Source organism: Mycena indigotica (assembly GCF_014461135.1).
Source record: "Mycena indigotica strain 171206Taipei chromosome Unknown Mind.scaff0005, whole genome shotgun sequence".
NCBI lineage: Eukaryota > Fungi > Basidiomycota > Agaricomycetes > Agaricales > Mycenaceae > Mycena > Mycena indigotica.
In genome coordinates, this window is record NW_023503004.1 from 2,735,322 (window position 1) to 2,755,576 (window position 20,255).

The 20,255-nt window shown below is 50.5% G+C and overlaps 7 protein-coding genes across 7 annotated transcripts; 4 read left to right on the forward strand and 3 right to left on the reverse strand.

The window, feature by feature from the left end:
• Nucleotides 1-885: 885 nt before the first annotated feature.
• MIND_00594400 (Protein kinase domain-containing protein) lies at nucleotides 886-4,164 on the reverse strand (the record flags this gene model as incomplete). Its single annotated transcript, XM_037362701.1, has 11 exons — nucleotides 886-1,095; nucleotides 1,141-1,521; nucleotides 1,575-1,778; nucleotides 1,826-1,894; nucleotides 1,951-2,145; nucleotides 2,197-2,457; nucleotides 2,507-2,656; nucleotides 2,708-2,822; nucleotides 2,870-2,913; nucleotides 2,961-2,969; nucleotides 3,019-4,164. 11 exons carry the CDS (start codon nucleotides 4,162-4,164, stop codon nucleotides 886-888), a joined length of 2,784 nt encoding a protein of 927 aa, XP_037220622.1.
• Nucleotides 4,165-5,245: 1,081 nt separating this feature from the next.
• Nucleotides 5,246-6,079, forward strand: MIND_00594500 (C2H2-type domain-containing protein; the record flags this gene model as incomplete). Its single annotated transcript, XM_037362702.1, has 1 exon — nucleotides 5,246-6,079. The coding sequence occupies one exon, from the start codon at nucleotides 5,246-5,248 to the stop codon at nucleotides 6,077-6,079; it is 834 nt and encodes a 277-aa protein (XP_037220623.1).
• Nucleotides 6,080-6,298: 219 nt separating this feature from the next.
• On the reverse strand, nucleotides 6,299-8,465 carry MIND_00594600 (uncharacterized protein; the record flags this gene model as incomplete). The annotated part of the gene is made up of 11 exons (XM_037362703.1): nucleotides 6,299-6,534; nucleotides 6,586-6,737; nucleotides 6,784-6,865; nucleotides 6,916-6,970; nucleotides 7,015-7,654; nucleotides 7,702-7,843; nucleotides 7,894-8,033; nucleotides 8,080-8,152; nucleotides 8,203-8,297; nucleotides 8,345-8,397; nucleotides 8,442-8,465. The coding sequence occupies 11 exons, from the start codon at nucleotides 8,463-8,465 to the stop codon at nucleotides 6,299-6,301; spliced, it is 1,692 nt and encodes a 563-aa protein (XP_037220624.1).
• An 884-nt stretch (nucleotides 8,466-9,349) lies between these two features.
• Nucleotides 9,350-11,527, forward strand: MIND_00594700 (FAD-binding FR-type domain-containing protein; the record flags this gene model as incomplete). The annotated part of the gene is made up of 11 exons (XM_037362704.1): nucleotides 9,350-9,460; nucleotides 9,514-9,923; nucleotides 9,970-10,004; nucleotides 10,059-10,067; nucleotides 10,113-10,187; nucleotides 10,242-10,247; nucleotides 10,301-10,996; nucleotides 11,047-11,091; nucleotides 11,139-11,323; nucleotides 11,373-11,465; nucleotides 11,516-11,527. 11 exons carry the CDS (start codon nucleotides 9,350-9,352, stop codon nucleotides 11,525-11,527), a joined length of 1,677 nt encoding a protein of 558 aa, XP_037220625.1.
• A 152-nt stretch (nucleotides 11,528-11,679) lies between these two features.
• MIND_00594800 (Protein kinase domain-containing protein) lies at nucleotides 11,680-12,580 on the forward strand (the record flags this gene model as incomplete). The annotated part of the gene is made up of 4 exons (XM_037362705.1): nucleotides 11,680-12,093; nucleotides 12,159-12,256; nucleotides 12,305-12,443; nucleotides 12,488-12,580. The coding sequence occupies 4 exons, from the start codon at nucleotides 11,680-11,682 to the stop codon at nucleotides 12,578-12,580; spliced, it is 744 nt and encodes a 247-aa protein (XP_037220626.1).
• Nucleotides 12,581-14,871: 2,291 nt separating this feature from the next.
• MIND_00594900 (uncharacterized protein) lies at nucleotides 14,872-17,589 on the forward strand (the record flags this gene model as incomplete). The annotated part of the gene is made up of 9 exons (XM_037362706.1): nucleotides 14,872-14,943; nucleotides 14,992-15,033; nucleotides 15,080-15,218; nucleotides 15,270-15,525; nucleotides 15,569-15,733; nucleotides 15,786-16,697; nucleotides 16,744-16,771; nucleotides 16,822-16,873; nucleotides 16,925-17,589. 9 exons carry the CDS (start codon nucleotides 14,872-14,874, stop codon nucleotides 17,587-17,589), a joined length of 2,331 nt encoding a protein of 776 aa, XP_037220627.1.
• Nucleotides 17,590-17,624: 35 nt separating this feature from the next.
• Nucleotides 17,625-20,073, reverse strand: MIND_00595000 (uncharacterized protein; the record flags this gene model as incomplete). The annotated part of the gene is made up of 15 exons (XM_037362707.1): nucleotides 17,625-17,812; nucleotides 17,859-17,945; nucleotides 17,992-18,031; nucleotides 18,082-18,093; nucleotides 18,152-18,224; nucleotides 18,271-18,571; nucleotides 18,620-18,813; nucleotides 18,860-18,919; nucleotides 18,966-19,050; nucleotides 19,104-19,110; nucleotides 19,161-19,169; nucleotides 19,217-19,624; nucleotides 19,679-19,787; nucleotides 19,838-19,911; nucleotides 19,960-20,073. The coding sequence occupies 15 exons, from the start codon at nucleotides 20,071-20,073 to the stop codon at nucleotides 17,625-17,627; spliced, it is 1,761 nt and encodes a 586-aa protein (XP_037220628.1).
• Between the last annotated feature and the right edge of the window lie 182 nt (nucleotides 20,074-20,255).

Sequence of the window (20,255 nt, forward strand, 5' to 3'; positions counted from 1 at the left end):
AAGTAATAGTGTCGTCAGCTGCCTCAATTAGGGATGCCAAAGTTTCAACATGTACATCGCCGCAGACCATGCCTCGTTATAAAATGCTTAGCGAAGGAGCTGCATGCACTTCATGGCGTACTGCTTCCTCCCAACTCACAACACAGACTTCCCCACCTGGGGAACACCTCCTACCAGCGCATCGTCCAGCAGACAACCACTCGTTCCCCCTTCAAGTTCTCCGCCCGTTATAACAGTTTCCGAATTCATCCCCCCGCTTGAGTTCGCGATGGAGCCCGTAACGCTCACGGTAGCACCTCATGGCCCCCACAAAGCTATTCTCGACGCCGATTTACTCCGCGAAGACGGTCATCCGCGTTTCTTTGTCAGCACAGACGCATCACGGACGGTCATTGAGGACGCCAGCCGACATCGCGTTGCTCTGATCGACTGGAATCGGAGCGGGACCCCAACGGTACTGATAGACGAGCTCGGGTTTCCTATGAAGGCGTCAGAATGGCTCCAACTGGCATCCAGTCGAACGTGAGCTGTTGTTGCTCCAAGTATCCTGGAATCAGAGGACTGATGAACTACATGTAGCTGTCGAACAATGCTAGTCCATGGTAGGCAGTTCAGCTGGCGCCCCAATGGAAAGAGTATTGAGGTACGAAAATTATGGGTTTTTTTTTAACGCGGTGCTAAGAAGTCAAAATAGCTATTTCCTTTGAATGACCCAACTCGTCTCAATATCTACGCGAGAATATCGCTAGATTCATCTGGGACAATCCTTCAGCTAGCTCCCCGTGCCCTTCATTTAAATCTGCTGGACGCGGTAGTGATTTCAGCGGTGCTATTGATGTCGGGCAGAAATATAGACTAGAGTAGAGTATTTATTTGGACAACCATTCAAGTCTTCCAGGGCATCGCCAGACCGGACAAACGTTTTTTTGAACGGAAGCTTGCGACAGAGTGTTGACTCGCAGACTCTCCAACTGCGGCATCAGTGTTGGTGAACAGTCGAGATAATTTGTTCCTCCAATTAGAGGACTTGCCTTCATTCGATCCATGCAAGAATATGTTGAACGAGCTGGTGCTGCCCCACGCAGGGCTGCTTTTCTGTCCAAGTCTTGAGAAATTTTCAAAAAATGTGAGAAAACGCACAGGTGGAAGCAGGCTGACTCTGAGTGACGGCGCGCGAGACGGCGCAGAGGATGAACTCGGCTCCGGCACCAAGGACGAATTCCGACTTCGAGGCGGTCGGTACACTGCCTGAGGCTCGCTAATCGTACCAGCCTTTCGATCCGCCTGTTCTTGCTGCAACAACACAAGTTGTTCAACTATCTGCGCAACTTTGAGTCGGGACTTGGGCTCCTGATGCCAGCATGTCGTGATCAGGCGCCAAATGGGGGCTGTGAATTTGGAGGGAGGCATCCGCAAGGGCCGCAAGCATTCCGATACTTGACGAAGGACAGCGCCGACAGGATGGAGAACGATTGCGCCACTGGCGTCTATATCCGAGAAAGGCGGTCCCCCATGGTAAAGCTGAGGGGAATGAAAACACCTGAGCGACTACCTCGATAGATGGTGCAGCATACCTCGTAGCAAACACAGGCGAAAGCGTATACATCTGATTCTCGAGTCCGCCGAAAAATTTGGCCAGGTTCGGGCAGCAACAGTTCGGGAGCCATCCAACGTGTGGTGCCACGACGAGTGGAACTTTCAATCGTTGAGTTCATGTATGAGGCCACCCCAAAGTCAGCGAGTTGGACATGACCGTTGTCGTCGATTAGAATATTGTCCTACAGTTATTCAGCCAAGGTAGATCGAACAGGAATGGACAACCGACGCCGCGAAGATCTCCATGGACAACGAGCTCAGAGTGCAGGTATTCTAATGCTTGAGCTATTTCAAGTAGCTAGTTACGAAAGTTCAATTCAGTCAATTCCAATATAGGTCAAGAACTGAACAAACCATTGGTTCCACAGCAAGTAAAGGATTGTTCGCAACGTATTGTCCAATTGTCTTATTCTTCATCCACGGGCAAACCATAAAAAGAGAGCAAAGAGGATCCATGTCTGGAACGCTGGGATCCTGATATAGACCCAGGAAGGGCAGGATGTGTGGATGGGAAAAATATTTCCATAAAAAGACTTCTTGCAAAAATTTCTGTATGATTAGATAAGCAGCTGCAAAGCGAAACTCCTTTATAGAACAGACCTCTCGATGTTTCCGCAGCGTTTCTTCTGTGTCATTCTGATACAAACGAAGCTGCTTCAATGCCACAAGTGAGCCTTTATATTGCGCTTGATAGATGTCTGCGAATCCTCCCGCAGCTATACGCTGTTGGGTTCTCTCCGTGACGGCTTCAATCAAGAGCGACCGAGGCGGCTTGCCAGAAGATAACGAAATCTTGGTAAGCAGCTTGACCAGTGGAAGGTCATGAGCGATCTTGTCAGTGCTGTCGCGGTTGTCGATTATCTGAATGCGATATAAGTGGGGGCGGGGGAACTGATAACCGCAAACAGACATCCTGAATGACATCTACTATCCCCTTGTGCGATGTTGGTTGCCTCAAGATTTCGTTTTGGGACTCGATCAGGGACTTTTTCATCGCGAGTCGATCTGCCTTCAATGCCTCGTTCAGCTCATCATTGGGCATGAGCAGCAGGTCAGCAAGCTGAAAACCCCGTTAGGATAATAACTGGAGTTGTTTAGGGAGGGGTGTAACCTGGTTCAGTTCTATTCGGGTGTCCATCGCATGTACAAGGTCATATATAACCGGAACCAGGTTGGATGTTTCGGATTTCACCGTTCGAAGAAGTTTGAGAATCCTTGACTGGACGCTGGTGAGGTTGAATAAGGATAGATGCAGAATGCGTAGGTTACGGACTTTGGGCTGCTCTGTGCCTGTGTCCACAGGCATCGCAGAAGATTCTGTTGAATTGAGACGATCACCGCAGGCTTATGAAAAGACACCCTACTTCGTGTAACTGTAAGTTGTCATGAGACAAAAAAATTGCTCTGAGAAGAGAGACCCACCGAGTACTTGCATGCTTTCGCCAATGCTGAAGGGAATTCTCGAGCAGGTTCATTTCCTTTCGCAGGGAAGGGGATACTTGACGCGTCAACATGTCGAGATGTGTTACTACCCCTAGGTAGTCGGACTATCGGGATAACCTGAGGGCCCCATGAATGAAGGAGATCGTATGGTTCCGCTCCGTCTGAAGTTTCAACGAAAATCGGATAAGAGACCATTGATTCAGGCAATTCAACCGAGTTGGAAGCAACTTGGGGTCGATATGCTGGTACGGGTTCGGTGAGGGGATTCTCGAGGGTGACGCTGTTGACAGGAGGAATCGCATTGTTCGGGGATGTTTGGTCTGGCCTTTGCGCCTTGCCTGACCACCGCTTCAGCCATGATTTTGTGCGATCCCGAGTCCGCTTTGACATGTTGTCACTGGTAGGCTGTTGTGTAGAAACCGAAGTCTGCACTTGTGTATTCTCGGAGGCCTCCCCAATCTGGAGGTGCAGCTGTTCAGCCTTGGCCGGTCTGTTCGATAATTCGTCGCTGGCTCCTTTCTTGCCGCGACGAAACAGAGAGGCGATAGAAGGACGCCTAGAAGGAGCACGGCCTGCATCTTGCGATATTCCCTTCTCCACTGGCTTATTATGCGAATCGGGACGGACACTTGCGTCGCCTCGCTTCGTGGAAGTAAAGGAAAACGAGACCCGCTTGCGAGGCGTAAGGCGACGAGATGACTCGGCTCCTGGAGACAAGACGGGACTTGCGGCTTCAGATCTGGACGATTTCTTGAGGACTGAAGGGAGGGCCTTTTGGACATTTGTAAAGAGGTGTCCCAGGTGGCTGCCCGATGACAGGTCACCAGAAGTGTCCCTTCGTTTCCCCAATTTCACGGGTGAAACTAGGCTGACAAGTGAAGTCACCGATTGCATCGCTGCTCGCGAGGTCGATCCCAACGAAGTCGGGTCAACGTTAACACCACCAAATGACCGCCTTCGACTCCTAGCGTACTGCATATTGAGTGTTGGAGTTTCTGCTGCGACTTCCCCGAAATATAGTGGCTTCGGGCGTCCAGAGTCATTCTGAGAGTCTCTTCTTGTCCTATAGCGTCGACGCCGCGGGGCTTTAGACTGACTTGGACGTTGGTCGTTAACGGTGGGCATTGTGAACTACAGAATGCTTCGGCAACTGATGTGTTATGAAAGATATGGACGCACCTCTACCGCAGCGTCATTTCAGAGGTGCAAGCATATATAACACTCGATGAGGCTGTACGATTGCGCCGATTCATCCGCAGAAGCGCCTCGTCGAAGGTGCAAACAGAGGAGTTAAAGCGTGTTTATTGCGAGAGGTGGCTTGTTTTGAGTGCCTTTGGTTGCTGTCTAGACATAGATGTCTGCTGTAATGTCAGTTGATTATTGGGGGGCAAAGGTTATGCGCACAACTTGAGCGCTGAGCAGCTTGCTCAAGTTGAATGGAATTTTGGCCACAGAAGTACTGGGAGTGACACTACTTGATTTACGAATCTATGTAGTAAGAGACTGAGTAATGGACGTCTCGAGGGGCAAGGAAGACTCACACATTTGGTCAATAGTTGGTGTCCTTTTCCTTCGCATCCCAGACCCTCTGGCTTCGATAATTGTAACCTTGACAAAAAATCTGTTGGTTGTTTGTGGTGGGAGGAAGCAGAAGTTTGTTCGGATCAATGACATTCGCATATCCCATCGTCCTCACCGTCAACATCGAACTTTTTTGCATTTCCGCGATGGCTAGTCACTGGTTGGTCTTTGTGCTCGATTGGTCTCACGAATCGATGACACTAGCCAACTCTCCGATACTGTGGACTCACGCTTTCGGCAACGCTTGGGCCATGTTTGGCTCATGATTTAGTACACTGTGACATTTTGTGCCAGTGCTTGGGACACGCCGGGCACCGACGCCTGGTATTCGAGATTCTCTTGGGTCAAGGGGCTCGCCCGTCCGATTGCATATTCTCTGGGTAGACAGATCTTGAGATTGGATTCTCCCTATACTGGTCACGGAAATGCAAGCAATCAAAGCAGCCAGCTGCACAGCAACGGGATAACAATGGGTTTCTCAATTTAGCTCGCACGGTCATGCCCAGTTTGGTATTGCGCTTGGTACGCTCGAGCCAGACAAAGGCGTCGAGCAGTTCAACTATAAAACCGCCCGGTCTTGCATCAGTCTCCACCCACCAACCCCCACCGAACACCCCCGTTTACGATGGCCGGCATTCACAACCAAGCCAACTCCGACTTCCTCAGCAGTCGATTGCCATACAACCCCAACCTCTTCAGCGTGTTGAACCACCCCCTTGAAACTCCCAACCCCAACTGCACCATCCACCAGAAGCTCGATCCCTATCTCGTCCCGCGCTTCTCTTGGGGACGCAATGGACGCGGCACCGTCGACCCAATGGACGCCTGCGCTTTCGAAATATACCACGATGACGCATGGAACCCGCTGGGACGCACGCTTTCGCCCCAGCCTGAGGAGGATGACTCAGACAGCGAGTCTGAAAGCATCTTTGAGGTGGAAAACACGCGAAAACCGAGCTCAGGCCCCGTTCGCCGCCCTCGAAACAACTCCGCCCGTATCGAGGCTTCCCCTCTCCAAGTTCGCCAACCCTCGCCCCCGCCACCATTGCCAGCATCTGCCCCCAACGATCCGCCCAAATCCAATCCGGACATGGACAAAGAGAACCGGGGCCGCAGAATTCCTGAAAACGCTGTGAAAAAAGCGATTGCGCGGGGAGCCAAGTTGCCTCCCGACGCGAACGTCATACCCAAGCATCTGCAATACATGCTGCTTCTAGGCTGCGAAATTCGCTACGAGGACAAGAAACCCATGTTGGCCTGTAAAATCTCGGCGACCTGCCCTGAGTACAATAGGCCGAAGCGACCAGCTGACTGCGAGCGGCATCTCGCAACGCACTTCCGATCCGAACTCGACTATCGCTGCGAAATATGTTCACGCACGTTCTCGCGGAAAGACCCACTCATCAGACACCAGTCTCGGTCTGAAAGTGAATGCTACGTTGCTCACCCCAAGTGCTAAAAGCATGAACAAATGTGCGCGTCTTATCTTTCGCGCGTGATGTTAACCTTGCTAATCTTATCGCGATTAGATCTCAGTCAAGAATGTAGATCTCAGTCAAGAATGATTTTCTTAGCCTTAAGTAATGTACGCTGTAGATTTATACGTAAGTAGAGTATAACAGTAGAGTATAACAGTAAGTAGATCTCTATCTCCTAGTCCCCAATCCCAGTGAATGAATCAAACCATGCTCAGAGCACCCAACATTGCCCCACTTCCACGCTTGACCCAAGTTTCGGGACCAAGGCGCTCGTCACGGTCGACGTCCGACACAAACAGCATGTCATTCTCGGTGGCAAACACCCAGCGGTCCGGATCTGGTGCGGCAGCACTCGTGATAGCACGCAGCTCGGTTCGAATAATGTTTTGCGTAAAATGGTCGAGGTTGAGGTCGTTCTTGTCATACCCGAAAGGATCTAGAAAGGCGATCAAGAACAAGTGACGGAGAGTTGGAAGGCTAAACCCACTCTCAATTTCTTCTCCGGCAACCAAGAATCCGAAGAATATGAAGGCGAGGATGATGGTCCCGGGAATAGTGAGCCAGTGCATGCTCGCGACAATCTGGCTGGGAAGAGCCAGACAGTAAAGCGACACGACGACCCAGAGATGAATAGAATATCTGGTCAAGATCAGCAAACTATAAAAGAGAAAGAACCAGGACACACGAATATGGGACAGGAGTGGTCAAAATGCGCTCAAGACCCGTGAGTGCATCTACTAGTTGATTGAGACTGGCGAGGAGACTGTCTGAATAACTATCAGTGGCATGAAAATCACCCGTTTATCGCAATGCTCACTGGTGGTGGGAACATCCGTCTGCTTGCGACTCTGCAGCGTAGCGATATAAGAGCTCTGCCAGATTGTAAGCGTCGATCAACGGAAATCGGAGCACCCACGAGGTAGAGACTGATTTCTAATGGCAAGTTATGACTCCCGTTCTCTTTCTCCCTCATGATTTTCGCCCTCATGCGTGCCGCCTTTTTGCCTTTGATTTCGCGCCCACGCTTCGTAAGATACTTGACCAGTAACGAGAAAGGGAAGAGGTCGAAGATATTATATTTGGGGGGCAAATGTCCGGGGAGTAAAAACGCCTCGTCTCCCCGAGCAAGTATGACCTTTTGTGGTTCTCCGGGAATAGGCGAGCGAATGGATTGCATCGACCGCATGCTCGTCATCCGTCTTATGTGTGTTTCCTTCTCCTCGACCGAATTCATTCGTGTTGGGGGTGAAATTGTCAGGGGCGGGGGCTTTGCACGCAGGTCTTCTTGAGGATTAACGCGGCCCCTGGTGCTTGATCTCCGTTCTATACTGACAGGAAGAGGCAAGTGTGGCGCTGACAAAGACGAGTGATTCGGCGACGTTCTCTGGTAGAGAAACGAGCCATCTGGGGTTTCAGGCATCGATGGACGAGTCGAAACGCCAGTGTTGGACGGACGATTGTCCTCGCCATCGACGCCATTTATCAAATCGGCATTGGAGGGTATTCCTAATGGAAGGGCGTAGGCAGGAAGAAATTTTACGAGGTAGTATAGGTCTCTGAGGAGGGGCTTAAGGTGAGTAGATGCATGTTTAAGAGGACGCACTGATAATAGATACCATCTTCACCTCGCAGATAATGTTTCACAGCGACCGCGAAAGCTTCGATAAGATTAATAACTGTCTTCTTTTCAACCATTCCTCTTGCTGTCATATCTTCTGTGGTAAACCCTGATTTCACAGGTTGGTCTAGATATGGAAGGTCAAGAAAGTAACTAAGAAAGAGGTCGCAAGCGCACCAGGGACATGAAACCATACTGTTCGGGCGAAACCACGAGAAGCCAAGATGATTTGCGACCAGAACCGACGGCCCTCGTTGTAGCGCTCGAACGAGGAGGTTGTCCGATAAGAAACAATGAAACCCAAGACTGTACCAACTCTGCAAATAGTCAGTTGCCAGGATAATCGTGAGCATGGACACGTACACCGTAAGCAGGGTCATTGGAATGCGGACTTTGAATTTATTCTCATCGAGAAGGGTAATGCAGGTCGACCACGCTAAGGAGTTGAGGTTAAAGTGTTTCCAAGGGGGTCCCACCAGCTCGTACCGGCAAAGAAAAGAAGGATGTGCCAACAGCGGAAAAGGGCAGTGGCTAGTAGTGCATGAACGAATGATGTCCCCGGTCGTCGCCTAGAGGCAGTACTGATGGAGGAATGAGAAACGGTGACAAAAGCAACTTGACGACATACGCATCCGGAGTCGCAAAACCCTTGTGGGTGAGGGTCCCCGAAGTAGGCTCAGACTCCATGGTCAGGAAGAAAGTCGATGGGAATAGGGTACACATACCTTTGTCTGAGACAGTGCTGGCATCCTCACAAGGGAGAAAAATCCAGGAGCTCGTCACCCATTACATATTAGCGACCCTGACCGAGCCAAGGCAAGACAAGCAGGTACATTCAATATCCTGATCGAGTGCGTTGAAGGTCTATTTGAACGGCAGAAAAAGTGTTGCAAACGATGCAGAATCCCAACCACTGCCGCCCCCACATCGACGAATTCGGTTGAACGATACTTTTCAGAAAGTTGTCATTGCAAATAAGTATCAGTTGTCGGAGTAAGCCGAGCGCTGAATGTCGAGCCACCGTTCAACTTCTACTCAAACCAACAGCAGTGAATTGGCAGTGAACTGTGTCTATGTGATAGCGTGACATCACCGTGACAAGCTTGAGATCGTTGACAACACTTTCGAGTGAACTTCAAGTCAACCTGCGAGTGAATGCGTTGTCCCGAAATGTCCGCAAGTATTTGCTCCGTCAACGGTCAAACCCAAACAGATCTTGAACAGATGAGTGACTACGAAAGTGGGTCTGGAATCTGCCGTGGCCTGTGCGCCTGCGCAAACTCACCGGCAAAAGTTGCGGCAAAGCAGCGGCAAAGCAACACCAAGCAATTTCGAAGGCTCTGGACTCGACTAGCCGGCTCACTCAACAGTAGCCATCAATCTCCAGTCGTCATCAAAAAAATATACGGAGCCAGACGAGTCTAGAACCGAAATGCAGTCCGCGCAAAGCGACCACAAATATGGGCCGCTGTCTACCGGCTCTGTTTTTTTCCTTCGTAGACTCTTGTCTCCGTCGCTCTCCGCCGCCACTCACCCTCTTCATCCCTCGTTTTCTTTGGTCTGACTGGACTCAGATTGCCCACCGTTCCTTCGTGCACTCGTCTTTCATTCAACACTTCTCCGTTGTCTAACTATGGGAGAAAGCTGGTTCGCAAGAGAATTCCTTGCTCCCCGGCGACTCGCTTTCAACGTCATCTGGTATGGGATACACTTCTTTCTGTTTGCGTACGGGTGGCACAGCCAGGCGAGTCCTTGTAGTCAATCGTTGACTTCTTTAATTGACTGTGGGTCATTCAGGAAACGAACAAGAAGCTCGCTGCGCTCAACTTGCTGCAATATTCTGTTTGGGTCAGTCGCGGTGCTGGCCTCGTCCTCGCATTCGACGGCGCAATGATTTTAATTCCAATGCTGCGAAACATTATCAGGGTTGTCCGTCCCAAATTAACATGGCTCTTCCCTGCCGACGAGAACATCTGGTTCCACCGACAAGTGGCCTACTCGATGGCTTTTTGGTCTGCCGTTCATACAACAGGACACTACGTCAACTTCATCAACGTCGAGCGAGCGCAAGTCCGAAAGCAGACCGCTCAGGAGATCCATTACCAACAGCCTGGTGGCTTCACTGGCCATTGGATGCTGCTGATCATGTTGCTTATGTATACAACTGCCCACCAAAAGATTCGTAACCAGTGCTTCGAGGCCTTTTGGTAAGTGCTCTAGCCCATGAAAATTCGTCATTTCACAGCCTCGTAGGTACACCCATCATTTGGCGTTCTTCTTTATGCTGGGTAAGAAGACTACATATGTGGGATCATTTCTGGTTCACTGATTCTTTTATTCAGGTCTTTACAGTCAGTTGTCATTCACTGAACGACCAGCGACTGACTCTTTTTCAGCACACGCTACTGGGTGCTTTGTGCGTGACACAGTTGACCCAGCGTATACCGACGTCTTCCCCTTCTATGACAACAGTAAGCAGAAACCCTTTCACGTGTAGCTTGATCTGATCCTTCTTCTTTTCACAGAGCACTGTAATGCAACTCTTCTTTGACTCCATGCTCATCCCCATCTGATCACATTTCAGGCCTCGGTTATCTTGGATGGCGCTACAACATTTGGCCTGGCGTGCTCTACTTCGGCGAACGTGTCTATCGCGAATATAGGGCGCGTCGCTCAACCCGCCTGTCACGGGTTTTGATCCATCCCAGCGGCGCTATGGAGCTTCGTATCGTCAAGCCTAGCTTCAAGTACACCCCTGGACAATGGCTCTTCCTTCAAGTCCCCGAAATTTCGCGTTGGCAATGGCATCCCTTCACCATTACTTCTGCTCCCGATGACCCCTATGTATCTGTTCACGTCCGCCAAGCTGGAGATTGGACCCATTCTTTGGGCGAGCGCCTTGGTGTCGGCCCATCAGTTGTTGCATCAATGACGAAGAGGGCAATGAGTGGCACTGAGAAGGAGGACAAAGTCTCTGGCTTCCGAGGCGACTTCGTTGAGCTCGATTCGAGTACGACTGGCGAGATGCCCGTTGTTCGCATTGATGGACCATACGGAGCACCCGCTGAGGATGTTTTCAACGTTGAAGTTGCTGTGTTGATTGGGGCTGGTATCGGTGTTACGCCATTTGCTTCCATCTTAAAACACATATGGTATCGCCAGCGCAAGGGCAATCTTGGAACCCTCCGCCGTGTCGAGTTTTTCTGGGTATGCCGTGACGCCCCCTCATTCGGATGGTTCCAGAGTCTGCTCGCTGAAGTTGAGGCAGCACAAGCTGATCGTATGTTCCATCGTCATTCAATCAACTCAGGAATTGACCTTAATATCCAGCCAACTTCCTCCGAATTAACATTTACCTGACGCAGAAAATCACTGGTAAATTTACCCTACTTTTCCATGATCCCGCTCAAGTCTCGCTGCAGAGGACATGCTATGGAATATTGCCGTGAACGACGCCGGTGCTGCTTACGATCCGTTGACTCTGCTTCGCACAAGAACCATGTTTGGGCGCCCTGACTGGATGACGATCTACGGTCAAATATCCCGTGCGATTTCCGAAGGCCAATATATTCCTGGTACTGGCGAGCAGCTCAAGACCAAAGTTGGCGTGAGACTTGGTTCGTTTGTTGCTTGGATTCTACTAAGTTCTACTACAGACATATTTCTGTGGGCCCACTCCTCTGGCAAAGATCATCAAAGAAGCGACTGTTCACCATTCAAGCGACCGTGTTGAGTTTTTCTTCGCCAAGGTCTGTTAGCTTTGGTGGTTGAACAATTTAAGGCTGACCTTTGTGAATAGGAACATTTCTAATTGCTGTGGGAATCTATATCCTGTGTAGTTTACATTCGTCGACTTGTATTTATCCTTGGGTGTATAATGATGCTAATACTGCGTCCGATGTCGAACAAATAAGCGGTTACGGTGTGACATAATACCTCATGATACGCGTGACGTCACGCCTGATGTCTGTTTTCGTCCTGCGAGGAGCCCTCCGTGTATGCCGACGCCAGACACTTAAAACTGCACTTCTACTCCACCACCCGCTCCCTCCAACAGGCAACCAGCCTGTTCGAACTTATGCGTCGAAGAAGAACGTCAAATCCACTGCTGACTTCGTTCCGGGCTCAAAACAACCCATTACAGATGAGGCTGCACGAGCTGAGTATGAGAAAGCAGAAGAGAAGATGAAGGCTGCCGTCGAGTGGTTCAGGAAAGAGTGTGCTGGCGTAGAGACGCGTGCAACTGGTCGCGTTACCCCCGCCGTCCTCGATCCTGTTCGAGTGAAGCTGGACGGACGAGAGGTGAGGCTCGTTGAAGTTGCTACGGTTGGTGTGCGGGACGGGTCTACACTGCTGATCACCATTTTCGACGAACAAGTAAGTGAGTGCCGCTCGCAACTTTGTTGACACAGTGTGTCCAACCAATTTCATTGGCTTCACAGAACATGAAACAAGTCGAAAAGGCGCTATATGACTCCAAAATCCCAAATATCATTCCGCAAAAGCATGACGCCCGGACAATAAAAATTCCCATACCGAAGTGCGTTTTTTTGCGGGTTCTAAGAGTGGTTGGCTGAACGTTGATCAGACCCACAGTGGAATCCAATCTGGCTTTGGTCACCGCCGCAAGCAAGCAATCTGAGGATGTACGCGTTCAAATCCGTAAAGCTCACTCGACGAGCATTAAACGCGGCAACTACAAAAAGCATTCGATTGAGCTGGAAGAGGTGCGAGTTGTGTTCTAGTATTCGCCTTGACTCATATAGACTAGTTTCAAAAGCTAGTTGATCGCCACATTGCCGAAGTGGACAAGACTGTTGTGGATCTGAAGAAAGCGACTAATGTGGGCGGGAAGAAAAAGTAGACCCCGACCAATCTTCCTTCCGGCCATCATGTTAAATATAACTATCCAATAGACGGCTGGAACTTTCATTCATTTCTGTGGCCCGCTCTGCCGTTGTAATCCAACAGACTGCTGGGTCAGCGTGCGCTAGTGGGATCTTTCTTCCACGTCCACTATGTCCTCCTCCCCCCTACCCCAACAGCTCGCGGTTGCCCATGCTTTCATGGAACATCTTAATGCCTTGGAGTGGGACCAGTTGGCGGCCCTTATCCATCAGGATTTCCAGCAAAAATACCGCCCCCGCTCTATCGTTCCGGTCGATGGCAAAGAGACGCGTGACAAGGACACTTGGATTGGCATACTGAAGTTCAACCTCACTGAACTGTTTGAGTATATCAAATGGACCATTCACGAGGAGACGCATGGCGTGGATCGTGTCGTATTCCATGTGAGTTTCTTCGAAGGGCAAACAAGCAAGTACTTCTTTGACTAACTGTTGTAGATGACTTCGGAGGGTAGAACAAAGTCGGGAGAGGACTACGATAACGAGTACATGATCACCTTCAAGTTTAGCCCTGGCTCGGAACAGATCATTTGGCTGGACGAGTTTGTGGACTCCAAGTACTCGTCAGCGTTTTTTGGTGCGCTCAGGGCAGAGATGGCTGCGGAGGCGGCACGTGAAGCGGACAAGGGAAATTCTGACTCTGTATCATCGCGCATCTAGGTAACGCATGCACGGGAAATTGTTGCGAGATGGAGCCAAGAGCGCCATCCGACGCGTTTGAACGTTTGAACGCTGATCGGTTGATTTTCGGCGCGCTCCAATGCTGACAGCAATGCGACTGGATGTCTTATCTCTTGGTTTGGGGCAAGTATGTCGGTGGGAAACAAAGATAAGATTATTGAAAGAATCACGGTCACATGACGTTTTAGAAACACTTCAACACGTCTTCCGTTGCGACCACATCCGCCAAATCACCGTCAAGATTTGCCATAGCAACCGCATGGGCCATCTCTGCACTCCAGTTTCGCCCCTCCTTCGCGTCGCCCTTCAGTGAGCCTTGATATTTGGCGACACCCGTATTAAATGTTCCGCAACCATCCCCCCACGACGATAACCTTGTAGCCAGCATCGTATCCGCTCCGAGCCGTAGAACTAACGCAATGTGGCGACGAAAGACCAACAAGAATAATGGTCTGGATATTTTGGGCATCCAAAACGTCTTTCAAGGTCGTTTTGTTATCCGTGGTTAACTGAGCATTGAAACCCGAGCTCTGGTCAAATTTACGCAGCACAGGTTCACCGGCGATTGGCTCAGCGAAGTCCTGCGCCGATGTCCACTCCGCGCCGAAAACTGTTTCGTTCCAGGGGGATTCACCATTGGGGTCGCTCTTCTTGGTATCGATGTGATGCACGTGAACTACTAGCAAATTCTTCGTGCGGAAGAGCTCGAGAATAGAAGTGACATTGAGCTGAAGGTTGGGAGTCGACCTCTCGCGCGTACCGAATATATCGTGATGAAAGGCTGCCTGGGGTTAGTAGGTGTCATCATGATCAGCGGTGGACGGTAAGTGACCCTTTTGAATGTCAATAACGACAAGTGCCGTGTTGGGGAGAGAGGGTTTGAGGTAGTTCATATTGGTAGTGGTGTAAGGCAAGAGTCGACGTTTAGACTCGGAGTCAGAGCCATGATATTTTGATAAACATCACATGCCTCCGATTCTAGCTAATTCGGGCTTAAATTGGAACCAATCAGTGATGATTCTCGAAATTAATGATGGGGCTGTTTTGCAATTTACCTGGTCCCACGAATCACCTACATCGAAAAGAAGTTGAAAGCCTCCCATTGCCGCAACCAGAAAACTGCAGCGCAGCATCGACGGCCCATTCAAAGGCTTTCTTGCTGCCATGTGCAATCCACTCCTTTCAGCCGCGCGTGGCATCGCTTTGCCGTCTCAGTTCATGAAGGTCATCGTGCGTCGTTTGAACTTTATACTTTCATCAGCCCTTATGTCTCTACGACAGTTGCGCCCAAGCCAAATGATATAGAAAGTTTGCTCAACAAGGTTGAGAATTCTCCACCCCCCTCGACTTCGATGACGGGATCACCTAAATGATCACACTGTTTTCGTCCAAGAGTCAATAACCACCTTGGATACCTGGAATAGACTCAGCGCCCATGCAGTAAGCACACGAACAATAATATCGGCATTCAGGCATTCACACGGCTGGCTCCGATGGCATATATGGGTGTTGGTGCAGTCGTTGCAATTCTACCTTGCCCTCTTGACTCTAATTTGGAGCTCCTCCAATGGCAGCTTCGGCGGCCGGGATGGTCGTCCAGCTTAGAGACGTCGTAGGCCATAAACCCCCTCCTCTTGTGGTGCGCGCATCCCGCGCATTAACGGTCAACAATTGACTTAATTCCTAGGGTGCCTCGACGACAATGCTGGGCTCTAAAATATTCTTGTTCGTGAGTTTCTCAGTTCCTTTCCGACAACCATTACTCAATGTAACAGGGCGGCTATATCCCTTTCAGCGGCAGAGTCATGTCAGATCTGTACATTCTCGACGTCGAACTGTGTAAATGGGAGAAGCTGCTTCCACCACTGAATCCAACAGAACCCAAGGGGCGTTGTTTTCATACCGCTGATATCTGTCCGTCTGAGTTCTCTGACTTCCTGAACCAATATTGACCATCTGATGCAGGGAACAACCACCTGGTCGTCTTCGGAGGACTGACTGCATTCAACGCCAGTACTCACTTGCAATCAGAACGCTTGCAAGATCTCGGCGACGTCCGTTTGTTTGACCTTGCCAGTCATTGTTGGCTGCCCGTCACATCAAACAAGTCAGCTGCGACGATCCCCCCGCCAGCAAGGCATAATCATATCTCCTGCATAACTGGCAACCACCTCGTTATATTTGGGGGTGTCGATGCCTGGGGAGAGCCGCTGTCAGACGCGTGTGTGTTCAATTTAGAGGCCAGGGAATGGGTCCGAACGCAGCACTATGCTTTTCTCGATGTCGATTATGCGTTTTGCGCAACTTCAAGATGGCGAACATTCACTCCAACACTGCCTCCAGACTTGGAAAATTGTTTCCTTACTAATCCCCTGCCATATTCTGAGGCCATTTCCTCGAATTCTCCCGTCGAAGTTTCCATTTTCAATGTATGTCGTACCCTAATGCTAGTATTGTCTGATCAGTTCTCGATGTCTCCAGTCTTCTCGGCCTACCAGTGTCGATACACTCACGTTCTCCTCCAATGGCGAAATCGTACTGCCCCCCGCCCCGATCGCTGCCTTCCAGCAGGCAGCCAACTGCCGTTTATCGTCCCTGTGGCACGATTCTCGGGACCAAGCTTGTTGTTGCTGGCAACTCGGCACCCTGCCCTGGCTTTTCTCCCGTGTTCACTGTCTGGACACAAGACCTGTCCAGCAATTCATGGACCCGTATCGACACTGGTGACATAATGAAAGGAGGTTTGTGGGGCAATGGACTTCTTTGGAATCCACGCAACAAGTTGATCGTATTGGGAATAAAACAAGCTCCCTCATCTCACAATTCCGATGCGGCACGACGTTCTCTTTTCGCTGCCCATTGGGATACAATGGTTTTTATTGATTTAGAAGCTCTCGGCATTTATCAGGCCCCTGCACGTCCCCTCGATCTCGCCCACCAACAACGAGCTCTAGCTATCTTAGCAGAAGGACAGCATGTTGACTTCGCTTTTGGCTGCGAGGATGGACGAGAAATCGGATGTGCCAAGATGCTCGTTGCTGGACGCTGGCCATGGCTGAACGAGAAACTTGAACTTGTCCGAGTTCAATCCACCGCAGAGTTGAAGAGTGGCAGTCATATCACCGTCGCTGTCAGCTCCTCAAAGTGCACTGTCGGTGCATCTTTCCCTGTTGTGCAGGCGCTGGTCCAGTACCTCTACAGTTTGTCGCTGTCAACGTCGCTGCAACGGGCTCCAGCGGTCTTGAGTCACTTGCTACTTATTGCCACCGAATTCCGCATGTCGTATTTGCAGGCATTGGTGAAGCACGCTATGCACCTTGCTCTGAGCGAAGCGACTGCTGCGGGTGTTTATGAGGTTGCGGCTTTGTGTGGATGCCGGGGTCTGCAAATACGGTCGGGCTGAAAATATATGTTCTTGCGGTATTCTGACACGCTTTAGGGCCTTTTCGATTCATTCACGACGTTGGGTACGTCCGTTTACCTTTCAACCCAGCAATAATGTTGATGTTCCGCGAAGCTCAAGACCGGGCGAGCTCGCTCCCACTCTGAGGGTGCCCAAACCCAGCGTCGTAGGGAATCTTTGTTTCGTTAGATCACAGCGATTAACAACATTAACTTAGCGCGCAAACAGATCGTCAGTTCGCAGTCGGAATCGTCGATGGACGATCTTGCTTCCAGATTTCTGCACAACGCCGCGATCCCAGATGGAGAGCCTAAGCTCACTGGCAGCAACCCTGGGACGAAAGTCCGTCGGTTGCCTTCACCGCGCATAAATACGACAACCACAGTCCCTCCTCTACCCACACCATTATCGCCCCTGCTGTCGACAAAATTTGTCACGGAGCCAATCGCAAAAGGCTTGAAGACGGAACATAGCCCACTAAGACCCAATACTCCTCCGATTGAAAGGGTTGGCCGGCCGGCCATCATTCGGCAGACCACGGCTCCGGCTATGGTCGGAGCCGGTCTACAATCGCGTTCACAATCAGCGGGGCCTGGCTCGCGAATTCCACGGGCTCCTTCCCGTCAATCGACTAAGAGGGAGACGACTCAAGTTCCCGCTCCTCGCAGCGCTTCATCGACGCCAACACCAAGGCTACCGAAGGCTCCTAATGGGAACACGAAACGACTAACATCAACATCTCCCCCTTTGAAGAGCACAGAGACACCCAAACTACAGTCTTCACGGTCCGCCCAGAACCTCGGCAAAGGGAAAGAAGTAGCGGGACCAAGACTTCCAACGTATAGGCGGAGAAACACTGTGTCGCAATCTAAAATACACTAAAGTACATTATCTCGTTAGTAAGCCTGTCGGTATCCTTACACGTGATCCCCTAAATGGCTCTTTAGGATGGTGGGATTGACACCAAACACCCGCTCGTCTGTGAAGAAGTTGGTGATTTCCCGAGGACAGCGGGTTTCTGGCTCGGTGGGTATGACGCCTTCAACAAAGTATCGTCGAATTATGCTGGCAGCACATTCCGTCATAGTGCCAATATACGAGTGGCCTGGATTGTGGTTAGTACAATTTTATGTCACTTGCAACAAACGCGCCTGCTGTTTCTTGTAAGATGAGTCGTGATGAGTTACCCATCGTTTCATGGACGATCTTGGCAGCAGCGTATGGCGTTACGGGGTCATCTACGCTGAATGAAGACAGTGAAATGAAGTCAGATGAACCACAAACGGGAGTTGGCAACGAGTAGCATGGGAGTTGAGAGTGTTTTCTACGAGCGTCAGACATGAGTTAGACTGACATTGGAAAACTGCAACGAACATTCCAGGGGCCCTGATCAATAACGTTGAGTGAACTGGTTTTAGGGCGAAACAAATAAAATAAAACGCACTCTAAATCGTGTGGGGCCAACATTCATTCCTGGCCAAAACTGACAACCACCATGTTGCTCCATTAGATGCACGCTGATGTGGTGTTCAGTTGAATGACTACAAGCACGTTTGGCCTTACGTTGCTCCAAATCTTGGAAACGCCCTCAACGTCGTCAAAATTTGATCGACGATGGTCTCTGCTGTCGGCCACTGCTCAGCTTGATAGGGTAACGCATCCCCACAAGCAATTGCAAGCCTCATCAGCTCCGCTTGGCCGGTGTCGACAAGACCCTCGGGGTCGGCGGGCGGGTTTGGCTCGCTGTATGGGAAAGCGATTACTCGCATGATTTTGGACGAATCGGTGCCATTAATGGCACTCGCAAGCATCTCTGAATATATTGGCCATTCTTCGGGCATTTGGAGGGCATTGAAGAGCGAGCCTTAGAGGTTGACGTGAGCTCCAAACCAAAAGTAAGAAAGCAGCTTACTCCGGATGCCTCCCGATGTAAGATATCCAGGGCGAACATGGTTCGGGACTTGGATGGGTTGGGTTTGCAAGCGGTCGATGAAGTCGTCAATCCGCTTGCCAATCACACTGGCAGAGCTGTCGCCCGCTTTCGTGAGCGCACAATGTTTTGGACCGGCATTAAAGCATTCTTCGAGAAAGAGCTGATATGTCTTCCTGCATGGGGATCAAGATGTCTCAGGAACGGCAACAAATCACGTACTCCGAATCGGTGAGGAATAATCGAACGAGGGCTTGAGTTTCATAGTGCTCGTTGCTCCATCTGAACGCAAGTCAAGCGTCTGGCTATATGGCAACAATTTACCCACATATCCGCAGGAACGACACCATCGATATATATCTTCCCCGCTTTGTGAGGGAGGATGTTGGCGAGATAGCCACCAACAATGGTTCCTGGAAGTAGGGCCGTTACTTGGCTGCAGCCCCTTTAGAACTGAAATGCACACCATAGGACTAGATAGGACACCTTCAGTCAGGTTACCAAAGTCAGAGTCCCTACTTACGCCTCCCCACTTGTTAATATTCAGTCGCGCCGGTATGGCATGAGCAAATCACTCACAAAGTTTATCGGCGCCTTCTCTCCCTCCAAAACCCTTGAAATTTCTTCCATATCGTAAACCGTCATGGTTGTACTCATATACCCCAAGGCTTGGGCACCCATCGTCTGAGAACACAACGTCGCTTGCGCTTGCTCCAGTACCAAAGCTTCCTTTTGTTGCTCGACCAAAATGGCCCGGCCTTCCGCTGAGAATGGGTCCTTTGGCACGGAAAAGGTGGTTTCGAGAACTGTGTTAGTCTTGAACATCTGGTATCTCAGTCGGGAGCCAAAGCAATCGACGCGGGGCGTGCTGTGGCCTAACCCGCGCTGATCGAACGAGATAATGTCGTGTCGATTTCCGGTCATGTTCTGGATGCGCCGGGCGGTTCCAAAAGATGCTTCGCGGCCAGAAACACCGGGCCCCCCATACTACTTGGAAAAGAACTGAGACTGCTTGGCGGGGAAGAGTGCGCGACGACGTACATTGGTGATTATAATGCCAAGACGGTCTGTTGCAGAGCAAGTCGCGGGGTATTTCGTGAGGGCAAGCCTTGATGTCCCCGCTGTGGGGTCCTTGTAGTCTGTCGGCACCCTACAGCGGTCGTCAGCTGTAGTAGCAGGAAATTATGGTGGTTGACACACCGAAGATAGCCGCAGTGAAAAGTCGGGTCCTCAAAACACGGTCTCCACTTGATGCCAGTTGATGAAGTGAAGTCCTGTGGCTATATCAAGTTGGAAAGTGAGGAGCCTGCACTATTCTTGACCTTGAACGGGCTGCGAATAGTCCAAATCGACTGACCCCACAGCCAGTACAAGGAAAAGGCGATCGGAATGAGGGTAAGCAAGCCCTTCGCCTCCCTAGAAAGCGAGGCCAGCATGAGAGGAAGGTGGCCAGACGACCGGTTTGGTGGAGGAGGTCAACAGTCCTGGTGACGTCAAAGTGTTGATAGAGTGCTCTCATTCTTCCAACCACAATGAGCTAGCTTGAAGATTCGATGACTACTTGGTGCTCAGGCAAAGTTCAGATACAGCCATCTCGGGAAACGGAGCTGTCTTAGAC